Below are 22,117 nucleotides of genomic sequence, written 5' to 3'. Positions count from 1 at the left end.
TCACCACCATCACCATGATCACTACCATCACTGCCACCATCATCACCACCACCATCGCCATGATCACTACCATCACTGCCACCATGATCACCACCTCATCACCATCACGGCCACCACCATCACCATGAAAATTAGATCACCACCACCATCACCATGATCACCACCATCACCATGATCACCACCATCACGGCCACCACCATTGCCATGATCACTATCATCACTGCCACCCCCATCACCCCATCACCACCACCATCATCTCCAATTCACCATGATCACTACCACCATCACTGCCATAACCTTCAATATCACTGTCAACACCACCAATATCACATCATCATTGCTAAAATTATCACCATCACCATCGCCACCACTGCCACCACCACCATTATGATCACTACCACCATCATGACCACCACCATAACTATCATCTTCATCACCTTGTATGTCACCTGTGGGGGATGAATTACACCACTTTACAAAAGACGAAACTGATGTTCAAGGCAGAGCCTTGCCAAGGTCAGAGAACTGACACGGAACATACCCAGGATGTTCTCAGTTGCTTGATATTTGTTGAACGAGTCACAGAGCTTCCTTCTCCATGTGCACACTTACTGAGGGTCTAGTGAGTCTGTCTGCTTCCTGGGACTCAGTAACTGAACAACAAAGCCTTGAATCTATACCTGGTGATACCAGGGGCGGTGCCCTCTCCCAACCACTGGTGCACACCTTCACCGCTGAGGCCAGCCAGAGCTACACCTGGGCTCTAGGGACACATCCCCTGCCCCGTGCACACCTTCACTGCTGAAGCCAGCCGCCGGTCCTGCTCCTCCAGCTGCTGGTGCTCATTCTGAAGCTCAGTGCCTCGTTGAAGCAGTTTCTGCTTCTCCTCTTCTTTGACTAGGAAGGAGAGGACCAGGTAAGCAGAGAAGGCAGGTAAGCAGAGAAGGCAGGTAAGCAGGAGCTGGTCCATAGGGTGTACCAGAGAGGCTGAAGAAATGGAGCCACGACCCAGGGCACCATCTCCCATCCCCCATGCCGGAGCCAGTGGCTCTAGCCAAATGCTCGGGGACTGGAGCAGCTCCCCTAGCAGAACCCGCCCAGAACTCGGGCCAAGTCCTCTTCAAAGCACTTGCCTGGAAGAGCTAGACCCACCCAGCCTTCCATAGGCCCACGGTGAACCCAGAGGCCTGAGGGAGGGCGGATGGAGACAGGAGCAGGTACCCTTTCCCACCCACAAGGACACCTACCTGTCTTGTGGGTGACATAGGAGTGCACAATGGCCAGCATCCCAGTCCAGGGCACACCCTCATCTTTCTTTAAGGCCTGCAGAGCAGATGGGGAAATGAGAAAGCGGAAGGCCCTGGGGCCTGCACCCTGACCGCGTTAATCCCAAGGGAGACATGCTCTCCCTGAGCCACAGGTCCGTCACCTGCCTGGTGGGCTGGCTTACTGAGGCTGCTCAGTAAGATCGGGGCAGGAACCTTCTAGGTGTCTCTCTGCCTGCTCATCACCAGGGCCGTGAATAAAGAGCAGGCTCAAATACCTCTCTAATGAATGAATGAAGGAAGGATCACTTATCTTCTTCCCACATCCCGGGGACCTGAGAGCAGCCAGCCTCAGGTAAGCCAGGGAATGCAGGAGATCCAATGGACAGCAGCACTGTGCTGAAGTGGGGGACAGCCGCCATGTCCCCCCCAAAAGCTGGGAGCCCACAGGGTACAGCTCTGCAGTGGCAGCCAGCCCACCACAATCTGCCTTCATTGGTCCGGTGGATAGGGCAGCTCCCCTGCAGTCCCCAGTGACGCATTCTAGGAAAAGCACACTTCGGGCCACTTCACTGCCACCTGCCGCCTCGCACAGGAGTCACTCCCAGGATTTCATTCTGCATTTTTTCTTCAGATAGCCAATTATCAAATTGTACAGCAGCCTATATAGTTTACAAAGCCTGCTTTTATTTTTATAACCTAATTCCATACAGCAGACAAAACCCAAAGTACCTCACTTGTGAAACGTCATTTTCAACTATCAGTGCCTCGCCGAGCGCGGTCCTCAATTCATTCCACTACCACGTAATGTGAGGAAGCTGGACTGTTCCCACCTGTCCCCTTTGGAAATAAAGTCTGAGGGGCTTCTCTGTGCATAGAACTCCATCTGTGTTTGGAATATTTCCTTAGACTAGATTCCCCAAAGCTAGATTCTTCTTTACAAAGGCCACTATGGAGAGAAGGTTGCTGCTGGCACCGCATGTGCACCTGACAACATCCAGGACGGTGACTGCTGTCAGGATTTCTCTAGCCCCAAATGTCAATGGAGCCAAGGCTGAAAGAGCCTATACTATTTTCAAGCCCCTCTTCTCACCCCTCTTCTGTTCCCCCTAGTGGGGACCTCAGGAAGCTGATACCACAGCTGGTCCAGGCCCTGACGTCCAGGTCAAGGCCCCAGGTCTGGGGAGAGGTGCCACACAGCCTCCCATACCTTCTGCTGGCACCTGGGGCACAGCCACACGCCCTTCGGCGCCGTCTTGAGGGGGGGGTCCAGGCAGCTGAGGTGGTAGGCCCCTGGGCAGGTGCCACAGGGCTGCAGGTTGGCCCCCCGCTTGCAGGCGGCACAGTGCTCTTCGTGGGTAATCTCGTTCTGGAAGAGAAAGGAGAGCACGGCTGGGTGAGCCAAGGCCATGCCCAGGCACCTGCCATTCCAGCCTGCTTAGGCTGATCCTTCACCAGCATTTCTCAGCAGCTCTAGGAAGAGAGGGACAAGCCCCAGCAGATGACAGCATGGGGACAGGCCTGGATCCCAGGAGAAGGAGAAGGTACCTGACACACAGGATTCTAGAGCACCAACCACATTTACTAGGGGCTGGGGTCTCTAAGTGCTGGAGTATGGCACAGTGTGGCTCTAGTGTCCCAATCCTCCCCTGCTAAGACCTGGGTGTGGGGGACAGGAAGGGTGTCATGCTGTGGCAGGGACCCCCCAGGTTGTGCACTTTACCCGGGACATGATGCCCCTGGCCCTCGTCCTCTGGCAGCACCTCCTGAACCTTTCACAACACATCAGCCTAGCATGAGTCTCCCACATCCCCAGGAGAGTGAGTGCCCAGCTTCCCAGTTTCGTGTGAAATGTGGGATTACAACACCTGCCCCACAGGGTGCTGGGAGGATGCAACAGGGTAAAGCACTTTGAAATTCTCCCTTCACACCAGCCCGGCATGGGAGCACAGTAAAGGGTAGCTTTCTTCTTTCCTGAGGACAAGGGACCATCAAATGTCCCTTCTCCAGAGTCATCGTCATTTGGCTGTTCCATCTCCACCCACACACCTCTGGGGACAGGGAGTTCATCTGCACAGCCAGCCTGCCACCCCGTGGGCTATTCTGACTACGAGTAAGGACAGGGTTCCACAGCCCCACCTTCCCAAGACCTGCAAACTCTGAACAATTTCCCACCACCCAACAGAAACTCTTCTCCCTGCCAGTTACATCTGTTCTCTGTCCATGTGTCAAAGGCACCTTCTAAGTTTAGAGTCAGAAGAGACCAGAGGGCTCTTATCTGGGGTGGCCCATGTGACAAGAACACTGGACACCCTTGAAAGACAGGGCAGCACCCTCACGCGAGGCTCAGAGAGACCTGTTAACACCGTATATTTCAGAGAAAGGGCCCAGGGAGGGTAACATAGTTATCCAAGGTTGCAGAGCAATCTGGAGGTAGTATCAAGACCAGCATCCAGGCCTTCTGCCTAGAAGCCAAGACCCCTCCAGGACTATGGGCGCTGTGGTATCAGGGCTCAGGGTCAAGGTGGCTCCTGTTCTGACACCTGCTGTAAGCACAAGTGTCTGTGGACAAACTACCCACCAGCAAGAAAACAATATAGCCCACCCAAAGTTGGAATCTCCTATTGCTTCCTTGAGGCTTGACCAGTATAAGCATGCAGAGACTAGAACATTCTTTTACAATTAGATCAGAAATTTAGTAAAGAAAAATCCTGAACAAATTCTGAGGCCATGTCCGTGAATGAGGTCATGGCCAGCCAATGTCCTGGGAAGCAGGGATGTAGTGTGTGTATGGGTTGGGGTGGCCTCACAAGATCAAAGAAATGTGGCAAGTGGAATGAGACCTTGGGTATAACCAATTCCAGCCCCTCCTGGGAGGGCAGCAGAGGACCAGAGAGGGCCACACAATGAGGCCAGCAGAGCTGAGGTGGAGGCCAGCTGGCACCACATTGGCACCAAGCTGGCTGCTTCTGGTTGTACCTTCATGGCTGCCCAGGGTCCCTGCACCCCTGGTGTTGAGCAGAAAGGGTGCCTGTTTAAACTTGTACATGGAGCTCTGGACAATGCCTGACTTTGCCCAGCAGGCTGAGAAGCAGATGGGGTGTTGTTCGAAGTTCTCTGCCCTAAGGGTAGACCCCAGAGGCTTTCTGCTCCACTCCAAGGTCCTTCCCTTCTTTCCAGGAGTGACTCTCCTGGACTGTATTGAAAACATGGCCCACCCCCCAGGTGTGATGATGGAGGGGGACACATACCTTCCAGCAGGGGTCCTCATTGGCTAGCACAGGGAAGAAGAAGGCATTAGTGGGCATTGGAGGAGCACAAATCAGGACTGGAGTCCATGAGGCCTCATGTGGCAGGGGTTCTCGTCCCAGGGCATGATGGGAGTATCCCAAAGTGACACCTGGGACCTCATTCCAGAGCATAGTGGGAGTACCCCAAGGCCCCACCCCATGATGCCTGAGTTCTTATCCCAGGGCATGATGGGAGTATCATAAAGCTGCCATGATGCCTGAATTCTTTCCCCATGGTTTTATGGAAGTGTCCCAAGGCCCCAGTCATGCCTGGTTTTCACCTGAGAGCATGATATAAGTCCCACACATTCCCATGACTCCTAGGGTCTCACCCCAGGGCATGATGGGAGTATCCCAAGGCCCCCTTGATGCCTGGGCTCTTACCCCAGGGCACGATGCCAGTACGGGTCTCTGCCCTGGGAACTGGCTCATCTGAGGCCTCTGAGCTTACTTGACAGCACCAGCTGCCCAGTGCAGGGAACCATCACTCCAAGGACCCCCTCAAAGTGACTTATTTTCATATCTTTTCAGCTATTATCCACTCTCATGCTCATAAATGATGTCAAACTATATACTATAATGATCACAAAAATGATTTTCCTTTCAGGTCAGATCAGATCCATCTGCAAATAATGCCAACCAGTGGGAAAAACAGGCCCAGTATCCAACAGATCAGCGAGTGCTGTCACACTCCTCCCATCACTGTCCCTGCTGAGAATCAGGTAGCTGCGGGCCCATTTTACAGATTAGTAAACCAAGGCCCAGAGAGGTATCATGACTGTTGAAAGCTACACAGAATTCCCAAAAGCTAGCAGTCACTTCCTGCCCTTAGGACTATTTATATTTTCCTAACTAAAAGTAACAAAATAACAAGTGGCCTCCTGCTGCTGGCTATGCTCACGGATGTGGCTCCCTGAGGTCTTGCTGTCAGGCAGGGCTAGCAGAGCGGGTAGAGGGGGCAGCAAACTCAGATGGAGGCCTTAGGCCAAGCACCAGCCCGCCAGAGCCGGGGCCCTAGGGGATCTGGCCCAAGGTCTCTTATTCTAGGCCTGGGCGGGGTGGTGGTGGTGGTGTCTAGCCCTTGTCACACAGTGAGTCACAGACAGAGCTGGGCTGCGATTCCAGGACTCCCAAGTCCATCCTGTGCTCAGTCACAGCAAGGACACAAGAGTGGGCAAGATGTGGTGAAAGCCTCGAGCCCAGGCCAGGAGGTACCAGAGGGCACCTATGTGTGGCAAGAAGAGAGGCTTTCTCTGGGGCTGTCTGGAAGGCAGGCAGCACCTGGGCTGGCCCACTTGGGCCAAGGCCATGTCCAGCCCTGTGACACAGCCTGTGGGCCTGCCCCAGACTCTGCTCCCGGCTCAGGCAGAGGCTGCAGACACAGGTTTGAGGAGCAAGAAGGTAGAAGGCACCTCCCTGCCTGGTGTCCTCCCTCTCCAACAGGACAGCCCACTGGTAGGTGGTCCCAGCCCCAGCCCAGAACCCACTGTGCCCTGGCCCAGAATAGCTGTGGCTGGCACTTACCTCTTGCTGTGAGGAACAGGGGGTTGTTGAGATAGTTAGAAGCCAGCCGCTTCCTCTGCAAGGGATGAAAGCAAAACACACCCATCATCTAGAGTCTCCTCTGCTATGCTACTGCCCAGGACCCGACCAAGGCAAGGCTTCCTGCCCAGGGCTCCAGACTCCAGCTGGGCACCCCCTTCCAGGGGCAGAAACAGGGACAGATACCAGGCAAAAGGACATGGGGATGTAGGGATGGCCAGGGCGGGAAGGCCAGGGCGGGAAGGCCAGGGCGGGAAGGGCAGGGCAGGAAGGGAAATTAGGCAAGTCCCCTTTGGTCCCCTGGGCTCGTGTCAGAGGCTCCCAAGCTGGACAACACAGTAACCAAGCTGACCTCACGTCCTCCCTCAGTCTGTCCCTCCACCTCCCTTCTCCCCTGGTTCTAGAGCCAGGTGGGGAAATGGGGAATACCACTGGTTCACTCCCTAAAATCCCACTTCTGGGCCTCTGGCCCAGAGTGTCACATGGAGACACAGTTTTCCAGTACATTCCAGAAGAGCAATTTTAGTCCTGGCTATGGCAACCATAGGTCACACCAGTTCAGACCTTGGTTCAAAGTGGCTATGACAGGAAGATGGTTCTAGAATTGTGTGACTAAATTTAAGAAATAGTCTAAATCATCTCTCCTGACGTGGCCAGGTTATGTTCGGGGCCAAAGGAGGCAGGGACTGTGGAAGGGTCCCTCGGGGGGACTTGTGCTTGTCCAAGGCTTGGAGGTAACTCTTTTTTTCTTTTTTTTTTTTTAAGACGGAGCCTCAAGCTATCCCCCTGGGTAGAGTGCCATGGCATCACAGCTCCCAGCAACCTCCAACTCCTGGGCTCAAGTGAGTCTCCTGCCTCCGCCTCCCAAGTAGCTGGGACTACAGGCGCCCGCCACAACGCCTGGCCATTTTTTGGTTGCAGTCATCATTGTTGTTTGGCGGGTCCAGGCTGGGGATTCGAACCCGCCACCTTAGGTGTATGTGGCTGGCGCCTTAGCCGCTTGAGCCACAGGCGCCGAGCCGAGGTGACTCTTGAGTTGCTTAGGTCATCTCTGGCCCTGGCCACAGGCTCTGGATATGAGGGTGATGCTTCACCACACAGAGTAGTGGGCAGTTTCAGTAACAAACAAATCAAAAGCAATGAGGTCCTTTATATACAGAAAATAGGCCACTTTCTTGGGTGGAGATTAAGAAAAAAATTCAGTGACATTCTTAGTTAAGATCTGAGTCTGGGGACAAGGATTGCTCAGAAGGTCGAGGAGGAAGTGAACAGGAATGACACTGCCCACGTGGGGCAAGTTCTCAGAACAGGAACAGGGAGGCCAGAAGCAGAGAAAGGTGTGGACAGGCTGACAAAGTGAGAAGATGCCCCACCCCGGGATAAGGCAGGTGCAGGGCCAGAAGTGACCACTGCTCCACGGGAGACAGTCCCTCCCAGCTGAGTTCAAGTTTATGAGTTACAGATTCTGGACAACTTAGCCCAGAGCAACTAACATCCTGGGGAAGTGAAACGGTTTTTCCTCTATCCTTCCTCCAGATCTTACAGATTCTGAGCCTAGGACACGCCACACCCTGACCTCTGGGAACATACAGGGTTTCACCCAGGACAGGTGTCCCTGGCTTTGGACATTGGGGGCCTAAGGAAACAGGATGCCTCTAAAAAAGCCCTGAGCTCTGAGAAAACCGCTCCGATGGACTCTGCAGAACTTTTATGGAGAAGACCCTGGGATTTTAACCTGAGAAACTCCGGCTTTAATGTACAAGGGAAGGCAGCTTGCACCCCAGATTTGGTCTCTCCCTGGGACCATGCTAACCAGAGGGGCCGATGTGCTCAGGCGTCTTTAAGTCCCAGCCCCGAATTACTGGACTGTGTCTGATCACAACTGAGTCCCCTACCCCACCCTGTTAAGCCACAGTGGACATCAGGGAGGCACATAGTTTGGGATGAGAGGTGGAGGGGCAGGGAGTGTCTTGTCTTGGAGATTAACTTTCAATGTCCTATTTTATGCATTTCAGAACTGTGGCCCTGGGATACACGTGAGGAAGGAGGGAGCACGTGGCCTTGACCAAGGCCCCACTTTACCCCGAGGGAGCACACGTGGGACCACAAGCTCAGTGCAAATCGTGGCAAGTGCATCAGGCACGGCCTCAGGTTCCCCGGCCTCGAGTCTCCACACTAAGGGACTTCAGATAGAGTCACACCCCCAACCACAGGGAAGGATGTTCTGAACAGGCGTGTGGGAGAAAGACCCAGTCACTCCAAGCCCAGCCCAGCCCCCTCCACGCCTTTCTTTCTGGCCCAGCCTCTCGCAGTCCAGCACTGACTGGCCAGTCTGTCTAGACGAGGCCCAGCATCCAGCCCTGCACCCTTCAGGACGACGCTCCAGGAAGCCAGGGCACTTGCATCTACAACCTGCTCCCTGGGGCAGCTGCTATTAGGGACGCAACCCATCTTCCGCACCCTTCTGTCAATTGATCTGGAACTTGGGAGGTGAAGAAAGAGCCCCATTCCCATGAGGCAATTCCCAAAGAGGTGACTGGGAAGGAGAGAATGGGAGGCCCCTGGGCACCAGCACCTCCCCAGTGCGGGCTGGTGGTCCCACCTCGGTCTCCAGGAGGCCGCTGTAGGCAGGGTTGGCTGTGCTTCTTCTCTTCCGTTCTTGCCGCTTGCTCTGAATCTCTAGGAAGATGCAGACACAGAGGTTACTGGTGCCCCAAGCCCTGGTACCACCATCCTCTCCTGCTCCAAAGCTGCTCTGTCCAGCATCCATGCCACTCCATGATAGGACAGCTCTGGTGACCTTGGGCTGAACGACGGACTGGTGAAAGGTTGGTAAGTTTCCATCTTAGCACAGGGTCCCCCTTGTATGTCATTATCCCTCCCATGGCCATCTCTTGGGACCTTGGTTAGGCGCTGTCCTGACTGCGCTGCAGCGTGTGGACCCCAGCTCCTAGGAGGTCAGGTGCATGTCTGTTCTCAGGACCCCTCTGCCCCGCACACAGCCCCCAGCAGGAGCCCTTCCCGGGGAGCCTAGTGAGCACCACTGTGCTGAGCGTGAGATGTGTGGCCCTGTGCACACCGGGGACTTGCAGCGTCCAGTTTCTTCTTCCACTCTTCTACTTTGGCTGCCAGGTGGACCTGAGACCTGCCTCCCTGCGTGCTGCTGTCTGGTGTCAGCCCCTCGTCTCTCTCCCAGACCTGCTCTGCATTTTAAACCTCTTCAATACTACTCAGTGTGTTCCATACAGAGACCTCTGACTCTATGGACGTCAGGGTCCAAACTGGTATTAGAGGATCATGGATGGGGGACGGGGAGAGGTTTTCCCTGTGAGCACCATCTATAAAAGCAGCCACAGTCACACGTCTCTTACTCCCCACAGCGATTGGCCAAGTTCAAGGACGCAGTTTTCCTCCTGCTGCAGATGAGGAAACAAAGGTTCAGGGTGGGGAAGGAGCCGCCCACGGTCACCCAGCTGGCGAGCAGCATGAGCCAGACTTGGGATTTCCATTCCCACACCCCATGCTACCTGCCTGGCTCCAAAGTCAGAGCTTAGACAGTCCTCAAAGGCAGCCAAGGACAGCTGGGTTCCCTACACTCAAGTTCAGATGACCAGGTGGAAAGCTCAGGGACGTCCCAGAAAGGGCTGCTGGGGGGCCTTCCCTGCCCAGGGCCTCCTCCCTGTCCCACCCACTGACATCTAATGCTGCTGCCGGGGAGCTGGTTGGAGCCAGGGGATGTGAAGGGAACCCCAGCCCCACCCCCAAGTGTCCTGGGCTCACTGAGCTCAGGGAGGACCACTCTATCCCAGAGGCCCTGACAAGCCATGTGCCTTTGGCCAGGTCCCGTCTCTCCCTGAGCTCTGACTGAGAGACCTTCCACCTTAAAGACTGCCAGTGTCCAAGCACTATGAGTATTCAGTTTATTCCCCTCCTTTCCTCACTTTTCAGAAGGAAGTGAAAATTCGTCTACCTCCAGATTTACTTGGGCTTTCAGGTTATAAGACATCTTAGTAGGTGAGGTGGGTGGGGTGGGGAAGGCTCTGGGTTGGGAGCCAAAGTCCTGATTCCAGCCTGGGCCTCAAATCGATGGGCTATGTGACCTTGGGCAAGTGAATCAATCAGCTTCTCTGGCCTCAGCTCCCCATATGCACTGGTTTTAGTGCTTTCAAGGCCTCAGACTCTACGCGATGTTCATAGGCCACCTGCAATTGCCCTATCCTCCTGTGAAGTTCACGGCTCACCTATACCTGCCCTCATCAGCCAAGTCAAAGAGCACCCACTCCGAGTCACACCAACCTGCCTGCTTACGTAACTAACATTCTGACGTTGGCTGCGGGTCTGGCGGCACATGCTAAGTCTGCAGGCCCATCTGACGGGAGGGGATGGGCGCTCAGCAGGGTGCTGGGCACCGCTCAGTAGCACCGCTCTGTGTTGTACTAAAATCCAGTGAGGAAGGTTCAGTTATTGTCCCATCTTACAGATTAGGAAACCAAGGCACACAGAAATTATGTAACTTGCCATGCTTAAGTAGTTGGTAAATGACCACATCAGGCAGTCTGCCTCACAGTTTGAGAACGGAGAACCCACAGGGCCCCTCCATCAATATAAGAAGCGCGTAATGGGGGCATGCACCACCACAGAGCCAGGCAGAGCCTGGAGGCTTCTGTGTTTTATCTTTTTGTTTGTTTGTTTGTTTGTTTTGAGACAAGAGTTTCACATATTAACCTCAGTAGAGTACCGTAGCATCACAGCTCACAGCAACCTCCAACTCCTTGGGGCTTAAGCGATTCTCTTGCCTCAGCCTCCCGAGTAGCTGGGACTACAGGCGCCCGCTACAATGCCGGGCTATTTTTTTGTTGTTGCTGCAGTTTGGCCGGGGCTGGGTTTGAACCTGCCACCCTCGGTATATGAGGCCAGTGCCTTACCCACTGAGCCACAGGTGCCACCCTGTTTTGTTTATCTTTGATGACAACTAACTAAGCTCTGTCACTCGGTAGACCCCCAGAAGGTGGGTCACACTTGGACGCTGCCATCTGACCTGGGACATCCTGAGACCCCCCCGAGGCTATACCTGCCACGCTCTGCCCCTGGAGACTGCTGTATGCTACCAAAGCCCTGGTTTCCCTCCATCATGCCTGTCCCCACCTGTCTTCTGGGCCAGTCCTGGCCCAGCCTGCCATTCCCCAGATCCTTACCTTCCAAGTGTTCTGTAGTGACCAGGCCTAGCGCTACCATGAAGGCGATTTTCTGAGGGAAGAAAACAGAGACATGTTAGCGTGGCTGTCACTGGTCATCACCCAATGCACTTGACAGGCATGTCTGCGGTAGGTGCAGGGCTAGACCTCGTGGGTGACCCAACTGCCCAGGACCCCCAACTCCAGAGGCCAAGTAAGTTCCTAAGAAACAGCAGGAAACTTAGGAAGTTTCCTAAGAAACACATGCCCAGTCAGAGACCGCTCACAGCTCAATTTAGAGGCTGGAAGAAACACACTGGGTAAGTACACTTTCTCAAACACACTTTGAAGACCCAACATGCACACAACTGGGCTAACGACAATCCCGGGTTGGGTTCCTAACACTCACACCGCTGTCTCCTGCTTGCTCATGAGCCCACTGGTAAACTCAGAGCCTGAGATCTGCCCGGCGAGTCTCGTGCCCGTGTCTCTGGGTTCCTCCCTTGTCTTGTATCCTCTCGTACCTCTCTCCACACTCCCTCGCTGGAGTTTCGCAATTATCATTTCTTTGAATTTTTTTAATACACGCACATGCTCTCATCCCTTATGGATGGATACGTAAGCTAAGACGGTACTTAGTTTTACCTGTTTTTAACTTTTTTTTTTTTTTGCAGTTTTGGGCTGGGGCTGGGTTTGAACCCACCACCTCCGGCAGATGGTGCTGGCACCCTACTCCTTTGAGCCACAGGCACCACCCACCTGTTTTTAACTTTTAGAAGGTCATGTTACTGCACTGTACACAGAGCTCACTATGGTTTTTTCCAGTCTATGTTCTTCTTAATGGTAAGGCAGAATGCCGCAACGGCCCCGAGACCCCACTGCTTGGTGTAATCGCCCCCTCTGAGCCTCTTCCCGTGAGTATGAGCAGGCCTGAGAGTACCATGGGACCGGGTAATCTTACATGGCAGAGGTGACAGGCATCAGTCCCATGATACATCATGTTAAATAACACCCTGGCAGGTGACACGAGTGAGATCCTCTGTGAGCCCTGAAAGAGAAGCCGCCACGAGTTCTGCGGTCACCACACCATGAGAGGATTGTCCTCAGGGCCTAACACAGGCCTGGTGCAGAGCGCTGCTCAACCAACATTTGCTGAATAGTTTGGGATTTATAGGGAAGTTGTAAAACTAATTTAATACAGGTGGCTCACACCTGTAATCACAGCACTCTGGGAGGCCAAGGTGGGCAGACTATCTGAACTCAGGAGTTCGAGACCAGCCCGAGCAAGAACAGGACCCCTTCTCTAAAACTAGCTGGGTGTTGTAGCGGACGCCTGCGGTCTCAGCTACTCAGGAGGCTGAAGCAAGAGATCAACTGAGCCCAGGAGTTTGAGGTTGCTGTGAGCTACGATGATGCCACAGCACTCTACCAAGGGTGACAAAGTGGGGCTCTGTCTCAAAAAAAAAAAAAAAAAAAAAAGACTAATTCACCCAGTTCTACTATAACTACAGTACGTTATTCTCAATGGAAGAACCGACACTGATCCCTGCTTACTAACTGTCCCCTGTAATTTGGATTTCCTTGCTTTTCTCTAATGTCCTTGCTCCATCTCAGGATCCCTCACGATGTTCAGCAGTCACATCTCCGTAGGCCCCCTGGGCGGCGACTTTCTCAGACTTCCCTGGTTTTGACGACATGGACAGTTTGGAGAAGGCCTGGTCAGGTATTCTGTGGAATGTCCCTCCACTGGGATTGTCTGGTTTTTCTCTCACAAGTGGACTGGGGCTATGGTTGAGGGAGGAAGACCACGGAGGTAAGGCAGCTTCTCCCCAGGCCATGCCAAGGGCACAGACCACCAGGCTGACTCCTCGGTCGCCTGGTTGAGGCGTGTTTGTTCCTCCCCCGTGAAGTTACCTGCCCCCTCCCCACACCGTACTCTCGGGGCGGAAGTCACCACACGCGGCTCACGCTGTCAGAGGCCACCAGGCTTCCCTGAGGCTGAGTTGTTTTATATTGTTGCCATGTGCATTTAAAATCTACATATATGTAGTAAAATCTATCAATTTTCTTTGCACTGTTTGGCTCTTTGAATCTTGGCTAGAGACTCTGATGGTATAAAGTAGTTTGTTTTATTTTAGTACCTATAGTTTTACTTTTTACACTTAATTCTCGATACATTTGGAATTTATCCCGGTGTGTCTGGGGTGAAGCGTGGATTCGTTTTTGTCCATATGGCTACCCATTTGCTCCAGCACCATTAATTAAAAATGCTGTCTACTTTTCACCGATTGAAGGTGCCACTTTAATCATATACTACATTATCGCGTAGATATTTGGGCCTATTTCTGGGTCTTCTATTTTGTTCCTGAAATCTGCCTCTCTGTGAGCTCCTGCCACACTTTGTTCTCGAGGCTTCATAGATATTTTAATACCGGGAAGGGTTTAGAATCCCTGCTCGGCGCATCCTCAGCTCTCCTTGTTTATTTTTCATGTGAGGTTTAGAAACCATCGTAGGTAGTTCTGAGAACGAGGGAATCAGCTGGTATATTTAGCAGGACGTTAACATGATAAAATTAACTTAGAGCATGACAACAATTTTATATTATTAAATTTTCTTATTCAAAACAATGATGCAACTCTCTGCTCTTGTTTTGTTTTTTTCTTTTTGTCTTAAGGGATTTTAAATTTTTCCTCAGAGAGGTACTGAATATTTTTATGTTCACTTCTAGGCACTTAATCTCTCTGTTGCTATCACGAATTGAGCTGTATATAAAGCTTCTAGCAGGCGGCTGTGTTTCCAGGAAGACGAGTGGTATTTGTTCATTAATCTCCCACCCTGTTGCCATGCTGACTTCCTGAATCATCTGTAGTAATCTTTCTTTAATCAATTTTCTTGGACCTTCTACAACATCTCAGATCCTGTTTTACTCCTTTCCAATTTTTACTTCTACAATGTCAAAAATACTTCTCCTTAATTTGTCACTTTGTGATATTCTCAGATCCATTTAACATCCCAATTGCTAGAGCTGAGGTAATCGGAGAGCCCGTTCCTCCTCTCCCCTGCTTGCCCTCCTTCATCTCCCGATTTTACTGAGACAAGTCATTATTGGAACATATACTATTTAAATCCAATTCTGACAGCACGATCCCATTTCAGTTTTCCTCTGTAATTCAGTATGTCTGTAGCTCACCCCAGTGCTGGTCCCAAGTTTTCCCCAGGTGTCAACTGGCCGTCTGGGGTCCGGCCTCAGGTAGTTTCTCATGAATGGCAGGAAGCAACATTGCCGGGCTTCTGGGCAGACTGAAAACCTTATCTGTCGCCTCTAAACTTGAAGGACAGCTTGGCTGGATGTAGAATCCTCAGCTCTTCCTTCCTTTCCTTTATTATCGTGTAGCGATTATTCTATCGTACAGCAAGTTGGATGCAGTTGTGGAAAAGTCAGCCGGCAGCTTTCCACTGCTCTCCCTCTAAAGCGGCTTCATTTCTTCCGGCCTGGGTGCCCACAGGATTCTTTTGTTTCCGTGAGCAGCGACTTTACCAGGTGGGCCTCAGTGCTGAACACTTTCCCCTGGAACACGCATCAATCAGCTTTCCCTGCTTCCCAGTGTGTCCGTTCAGGATGTAGGTTAAGGTCGTCTTCTACGTCAGTACATTTTTCTTAAATTCTATTTTCAAAAGTGAAGCAGCGCCACACCACAAATAATGGAGTCCATCAAGTCCAGCCCGGTGTGACATGCCACCGCCTTAACGCTAGATCAGTGAAGCAGCCAGGGAGGCTGCACGCTGCCTGCCTGGGAATTCTGGGGTCGGCAGCAGCTCGGCCAGCAGCTCAATGCCAGTCCAGCTGCACTTTGGTGCCACCTGGTTGAAGTATCACTTCTGCGTCCTGTAGCTAACTGGACAGTGGCAGGGACTCTAGGACATCCCCGACAGCTGGCAGCTGTCCTACTGGTCTGATGTAGAAAGACTGGGCTGGGGGGACGCTAGGAATGTGGCTTCCCCACGCAGCCCCTCCCTCCCCTCCACTGCCCTTCACCGAGCCACCTGCCCCCCACAGGACAGCCGAGTCCCATCGCTGCGGCAGGGATTACAGCTGAGGCTTGCTGTGTTTATTCTGCTCCAGGTTCTGGCTTCTTCCCCCCATTACTCGTGTGTTCTATCTTCCGGCTCGTCTCCTGCAGATCATCACTTTCTAAAAGCTCATTATTTTTTAAACCGTGCACTTTCCTCACTTCTGCCTCTCATGTCCCCTACTGTGCCTTCCCCTGTGTCTGCGGTGCCCTGTGCTCATCCAGTTACTTACCTGCTTCTGTGGTGGTTTTATTTTTTCCTGAATGATTCCTCTCACGCTTCACTCCCTCCAGCACTTTGGCTACTGAGCCATCTCGTTCCTAAATCTTTGTATTTCTGCTTTGTGGTTTCCTACTTACTGCTGGTTATTTTAAGTATTTGTTTTAAAAATTCATGGAACATCGGATTTTTCTTTCTTGAGTATTCCTGATTTCATGGTAAAAACTGCTTTTCTTTCATGTGTTTGGCTTTATGGTGTCTTTACTTTGATATTATGCCAGATCTGGTTTTCTGCTAAACATAATTAAATGAGCTGAACTTTCCTGGACCAGCTATTTGCAGCAGGTGGGGAAGGGAACTAACTACGTTGGTCTTCCAGAGGCAACGCCAAGGCTCCTCCTTTGCCAAGTGCACGGACTTCTTTCTTCCAACACCGGGCCTCAGTGGATTCTCTGTTCAGCCACACCTCCTTTGCCCCTCCAACTAGGCCAAGCAGGGTCTCTGCCACCTTCCCTATTCCTGGATGCCTCTCAGATTGCAGATGCAGCCCCTGTGGGAGGCGCATTTTGGCTGGTGCTTTGTGAGACCTGCCACCATTAGATACTCCCTGGTCCTCAGCTTTTCTCCTACCTTCTCGCACCTAAGCCCAGCTTCTGCCCGACGTAGCCCTGTCTAACCTACGTCCAGCCCATAGGCTCCCCCTTCACTCTGCCCTTGGAAACAGACCTCTGATCTTCAGGGAGCGTATGGTGCTGCTGTTTACTGCAACCTGCAGCCCCCCCGCTCCCTGTCCTCTTGGTAGCCCCCACGCCCTCCCATGCCGTGGCTTTTTCTGCATTGCCATCTTCCTGGGCAACTCTGACCTCCCTGCCTGGACAACACTAACACACTTCCCAGTTTGTAGATTCTTTGCTTTAGTTTGAAATTCCCAAAATGAAAAAATAATTTCTCCATTATCGGTTGATGCACGGGGGTTTTAAGTGGTTGCTGCATTAGTACTGGAAGCTCAGCCAAGTCTTTTCGCCCCACATGATCGGGCACTTTCTGACAGATGTTGTGTTCAAAACTGTACTCTGTGGATCTGTCACACTTGCCTAATTCTGCTATCCACCTACAATCTCCCAGCTATGTTATTATGAGGCACATACACTTGTGACTGCTGAGTCGCTTTGATGGACGTTCCTTTCGTGTTTAATATTTACATTGATGTGTCTTTTCTAATCCTCTGCTTCCAATCTTTGTGTGCTTTTGGTTTAGGTATCTCTCTCATAAGAGACACAGAACCGGATTTTGTTGTTTTTAAGTCGGTTTTAATTTCTCTATTTAGGAAAAGGAGCTTACTTCACTGGCATTTATTATAGTCTGAGTAATAGCAGTGCAGGGACTGCTTCTTGCTCATTCCTGAAGGACACTGCTCATGGGTCCTGAGCGCCCAGGACAGTGGCACACACTCTTCTAGGTGGCTGCTGTCATGTCTGCCATTCCTCTCAGATGCCTCATGGGGTCCCGCACATCACTCCAGGACACTGGTAAATGTGGCCACCCCTTCTGCTAGACTTCTTGTGCTGGCCAGCACTGTTCCAGGCTGTCACAGGGCTGGCCTCTTGCACATGCCCCGCATAGACAGGCGGATGCATGGTGGCCAAGCCTGACAGATGCCAATTCACCCCTTCCCAAGTCCTTGCCCTCACAGGCCCTGGGGTTTGGGCAGTGGCTGCCCAGTGCTCTCAACTCAGACACTCCACTGATAGACTCCAAGTCCAGCAGGTCTGTGCAGCACAACTTGGTCCTCTTAATAAGGGTTTTTACACCAGGACATATCATAATTGCACATTCTATTTAAGTCATCATACATATTTACACTAATTATGTAGTTAGACGTAATTATACTAATTGTGTAAATACACAATGATTGACTAAGATATACTTTGTGAGAACAAAGAGAGTCCACCCAGAAAAACTTTCCAAATGTTAAGGGTACAGCAAAACCCCAAGGGAGGACAGAAGGGTGCTTAGAAGCCAGCCTAGGGCCTCCCCATGCACACAGTAGGTGCTCAGAAGCCAGCCTAGGGTTTCCCCATGCACACAGTAGGTGTTCAGACTTTGCCACAGAATGGAATTGTCTCTCTTCAGACATTTGGGCCTGGGCCCACAGAGGGGATGTGGCAGTCTCATTTAGTGGCTCTTTGACTTTATTGGATATGGGTACACGTCAAAGGACAATAATCAAGTCGTTCTCCTGTTGAAAGGCATTCCATAGCTCCCTAGTACCTCAGCAGCCTGCATTTAGGTCCTCCAGGGTCAGGTTCTGACATCTGTCTTAACCCCACCATCAAGGGATTCTCACGTCTTCATGCCACCTGCAGCCCTCCAGAACAGCTGACCTTCCAGGGGAGTCCTTCCGCATTTGCACGCTACTGCACAGCTACATACCAGCCCCCGCCTCTTGCCCTCTGCTGAGATCCTCCCTTCTCCTCGCATCTCTGCTGACCATGCCCATCCTCTGCAGAGCCTTCCTCAGCCCTTCCAGGGAAACAGGGCCCTATCCTCTTCCCTAATCTCCCACAGCTCTCAATTTAGAATTCTCTGATGACACTTGTTATTTTTTAACACAATTAGAGGTCTCTGCAGCCATGCCAGTCTCTGCCCACAGATGTGAGTTTCCCTAAGACCAGTGCCACATCCAGCCTGTCTGGGCACCCCCAGCCCTGGGCACAGAGCCTGGCAAGGAACAAACTGCAGGTCGTGCTTGGTAAACGAAGGAAGAGATGAATGGATGGGTGACGGACCTTTAACAGTGACAGCACAGTCACAGAAAGAAGGAACCGCAGGAGCCCAGAGGGAGCCTCTTCAGCCTGGGAGGGGCAGCGGGGTGGTCAGCGAAGGGCGCCTGGAGGGGACCCTGACAGAACCGAATCTTTGAGGGAGATCAAAGGGGAGCAGGTGGGAAGCATCCTGGAGAGGAGGAGGCAGGGATGGGTTGGGACACGTCCACCTACTGCAGCCCAAAGTCCAACGGGGGACGGGGAAGACAGTGCTAGGTGCAATTTCTAGAGAGTTTTCCAGTTACCTTCTCCTGCACCAGCCAGAGGTGGCAACTGACTTCTGATGTGCTCAGGTCCTACACTGGTCACCTTCCCACACTCAGAATCATTCACCAGCAGAGAGAAGGGCAGTGCTAGATAAGGCCTGGTGCTGCCCAGAGGAGTACCATCCCCTCTAGAGTTCAGGACTGAGGGGCACAGCTGAGCTCCCAGGACAGTGATAACGGGACAACAGCACCTTCTGGGTACTGTCCCCAGAGTCTGGCAGACATTAACTCCCAGCAGCCCTGGGAGGAAGTAAGCCTGACTATTCCCACTTTACAGATGAGCAAACAATGGTGAGATGACCTGCCCATGGTCACATCGCTGGATACTGGCAGTCTGGGACTTGTCTAGAATCTGTGTTAATCACTGTCCCCCACTGCTGCTCAGCCAATGTCCCCACCTCCCTGAGACAGACTGGCCGGAACCTTGGCTGGCTGGGTGAGTCTCAAGAGCACCCACTGCACAGGGCGAGTGTGCCTGTGGCTTGTGGGGACCATTCCATACAAGGTTGTCCGCACTCTGCACAGCACATCTCCAGCAGCCTCAGACTGCACACAGCCTGGGCCCTCCAGAGAGGACTGCCCTACCTCTGGGTTCTCCTGGGTCGGGCTCCGGTCTTCCTTCTTTTTGGTGGCCTGAGCTCCCTGAGATGGCTCCTCTGTAGGTGGCCGTGACTCCGCCGTGCTCTCGGGCTGTGTCTGCACTTGAGGCTGAATGATGATGACCTGGAAAACGTGAATCAAGGAGAGGTGGAGGGAGCCTAGGAAGTCATGGGATGGGAGGGATGGCCAGGCAGGTAGGGGCAGGGCCAGTGGAGCCTGGGCCAGGCACCACCTGGGAGGGTGGCCAACACCTCCTCTTCCCGCCCCTCCCGCCAAGTGGAGGCACTGGGAAGGTGGGAAGGCGTGGCTCCCAGCCCTGCCCACAGCTTCTGGGCTGAGTGGCCTCTGGAGGTCGCTTTGCCCCAAGCCTCAGCCTGCTCACAATAAAGCCTTGACAACACCTGTGTCCAGGAAGGCTGTGCAGATTCAGGCAGCAGGACCTGAAAGCTTGGCCTCCTTCAGCTGAGCTGGAATGCAGGTCAGCTGAGGCCAATGGGGCCTGGACTTGCCCCTTGCCTGTGAGTGGCAGGGAAGGAGCAGAGGGGCTGCAGTTGCGTCTCCCAAGCCCCCGAGGCTGCTGGGCCAGAGATAATCAAACCTGGCCTGGGCAGGCAGGTAGGACAGATTTTATTTTTTTTCACTTTGCAAGAGGGGCCCTGCCGTACCTGTTGGGTAAGGAAGAGGGAGGTGGGCTCACCCAGAGCAGCCCCATTTTAGCCAACCATCACTGGGGACTTATACAGACCAGGCTCTCCTTAGCCAGAAACCCCTCTGTCTGCTCTACTATTTTATTTTTCTGGACAGAGAATTGGGAAATAATCATTATTTTTTGTGGATCCAGGGAAGAGAAATTCAATAGGATCCATCAGCCAGGGTCTGGCCCAAGCCAGGAATTACATGAACTTTATTTTTCCCCCTAAAAACATGTGGTTACTGTCTTATTTCGAGGGTCTTAACACAAAAAGAAAGTGTATTCCATTCTTCCTCTGGCTTAAGGGAAACTCTTCTTTATACAACATATTTAAAACCCCAAATGTTTTGTATGGGGAAAAATGCTCTTTTTTATGCTCATGGAAAGAAAAACATTAAGATCTCTGATAGAAAAAAGGGCAAAGAGCATCCCCAAACGAGTGCACAGAAGGAGATGGAATTCTTATGAAGCACAGAAAATAATAATAACCAAAGGAATTCAACTTTCAACAAGGCACTGTGTGCACCTATAAAATGAGCAAAAAAACATTTAAAATGCCAATACCAAATGCTGGTGTGGCTGCAGTGAAATAGATATGCCCTTTCAAATATCCACTAAGCACCCCCTCTGGCTCAGGTACTATCTTGGGGCACACCCGCCATCTGAGTGGGGTCCATGAGGACTCTTCAGGTTTAGGGAATCCTTTAAGGCACTGTCGAGGGTGGAAGGGCCTGAAAGCACAACGTCCCCAGAAACATACTGTAAGCAACAACATAAAGTCAGGTGAGAGTGGAGCACCCATGTCCAGGCTGGGGATAAGGCCAGGGATAAGGCAGGCACACCTGCCCTGAGCAAGAGGGGGCAGCTTGGCACACCCCAAGTTGGGAACAGAGCAAAGAGGCCAAAGAGAGGAAGTGGTAGTGACCGTGTGGCCCCAAAGGCTTTGAACAGTGCAGCCCCTAAGGAGCTCAGAGAGGAGCAAGGGGAGGGTCTGTCTCAGTGTTTAGTTTTAAATCTTGGGGTGTAAAAAAACACCCCTGACCATATTGCTCCACTTGCAGAGGAGGATGATCAGAACCCAGCTCTCTTCCAGGCATTTATTTGGTCACATATTGTATTGATTAACTGATTGCTTAATTACTCCAGTGACTTAAGTAGATCATTCATTGACCAATCACTCCTTTGCCACTGGTATTAATTCATTCAGCCACATTTTCTTTTAACTACATATTCATTTGTCTGCCCATGCACTGATTCACCGTCTTAATCACCTGCTCACACCCCATTCATTCCTCTGGCCATGAGATCATTCCACCATCTGATCACTCATTCTGCCTGGGCCTCACCCATTTGGACGGTCTTAGACAACTGCCTTGGAGGCCTCCCACATGGGCACATCCCCTCCAGAGCCTGCCTGTGGGCACTCACCTTGTTGTCGGCACTGATGAGGAGGGGCTGGACTTTGATGCTGTCACTGACCACGGACACGGCGGTGCTGGGGGCCATGGCGGCAGCATTGCTGGGGGAGGTGGAGATGATGGCGTAGGCCACCCCGGCACTGCTCAGGGGAGAGGCGAGGGTGGCGGGCTCGGCGAGGGCCTGGGGCTGGCTGCCGGGTGCTGGCACATGGCTGACGGTGTTGTTGGCAGTGGGGAGGGCAGGGCTGGGGTTCTTGATGCTGACCACGGTGGCCTTCTGGAATGTTGGGGGCTGTTTGGGTGGCCGGTCTCGGCCCGGGGTGACAGGGAGGCTGTCTGGAATCAGAGTCTTTGGCCTAACCTGGGAGGAGGGACAGGTGCATGGTCAGACAGACAGACACATGCGGGCAGCGATGGCAGGCACAGGGCAGGGGCAGCTCTGGCCAGAGGCAGGACTGACAAGACCTGACCCAGAGACTGCCCAGGGGCCAGAGGGACTTGGGGGGCTCCCAGGCCCTGCCCTTGTCTTCTTGCTCTGGGTGGGGACTTGTTGTCACGTGCCCCTAGAAACCAGTGAGCGGTGCGTGTGAGACTGGTGCATCCTGTTCTAGCGAGAGTGAAACTATACTGCAGGCAGCTGAGAAGTGGTCAGACCAGGGCCCAGGATAAACTGCCTGGGGCCAATCCTGGTTCCTCTGGGGCCTGGGTGGTCTTGGGGATACACCGGAATGTTCCCAGGCCCAGGTCCCTCAGCT

At 52.6% G+C, this 22,117-nt stretch overlaps 1 protein-coding gene across 2 annotated transcripts in view; it reads right to left on the bottom strand.

Moving 5' to 3' along the window:
* The window catches only part of PHF21B (PHD finger protein 21B), a 94,394-nt gene that overhangs the window by 3,478 nt on the left and 68,799 nt on the right, over positions 1-22,117 (bottom strand). For both annotated transcript variants that reach the window (XM_012814202.1, XM_003783118.1), the window contains exons 4-12: positions 21,373-21,723; positions 19,239-19,376; positions 11,293-11,344; positions 8,700-8,776; positions 6,080-6,134; positions 4,517-4,539; positions 2,476-2,634; positions 1,248-1,323; positions 794-897 (exon numbers count right to left, since the gene is read on the bottom strand). In XM_012814202.1, coding sequence (XP_012669656.1) covers positions 794-897; positions 1,248-1,323; positions 2,476-2,634; positions 4,517-4,539; positions 6,080-6,134; positions 8,700-8,776; positions 11,293-11,344; positions 19,239-19,376; positions 21,373-21,723 — 1,035 coding nt within the window. The remainder of the gene's footprint in view (positions 1-793; positions 898-1,247; positions 1,324-2,475; positions 2,635-4,516; positions 4,540-6,079; positions 6,135-8,699; positions 8,777-11,292; positions 11,345-19,238; positions 19,377-21,372; positions 21,724-22,117) is intronic.

This window comes from Otolemur garnettii, unplaced genomic scaffold (genome assembly GCF_000181295.1).
Source record: "Otolemur garnettii isolate 467f Iridium unplaced genomic scaffold, OtoGar3 scaffold00007, whole genome shotgun sequence".
In the NCBI taxonomy this organism is placed as follows: Eukaryota; Metazoa; Chordata; class Mammalia; order Primates; family Galagidae; genus Otolemur; species Otolemur garnettii.
This window is presented reverse-complemented; position numbering and strand designations above follow the sequence as displayed.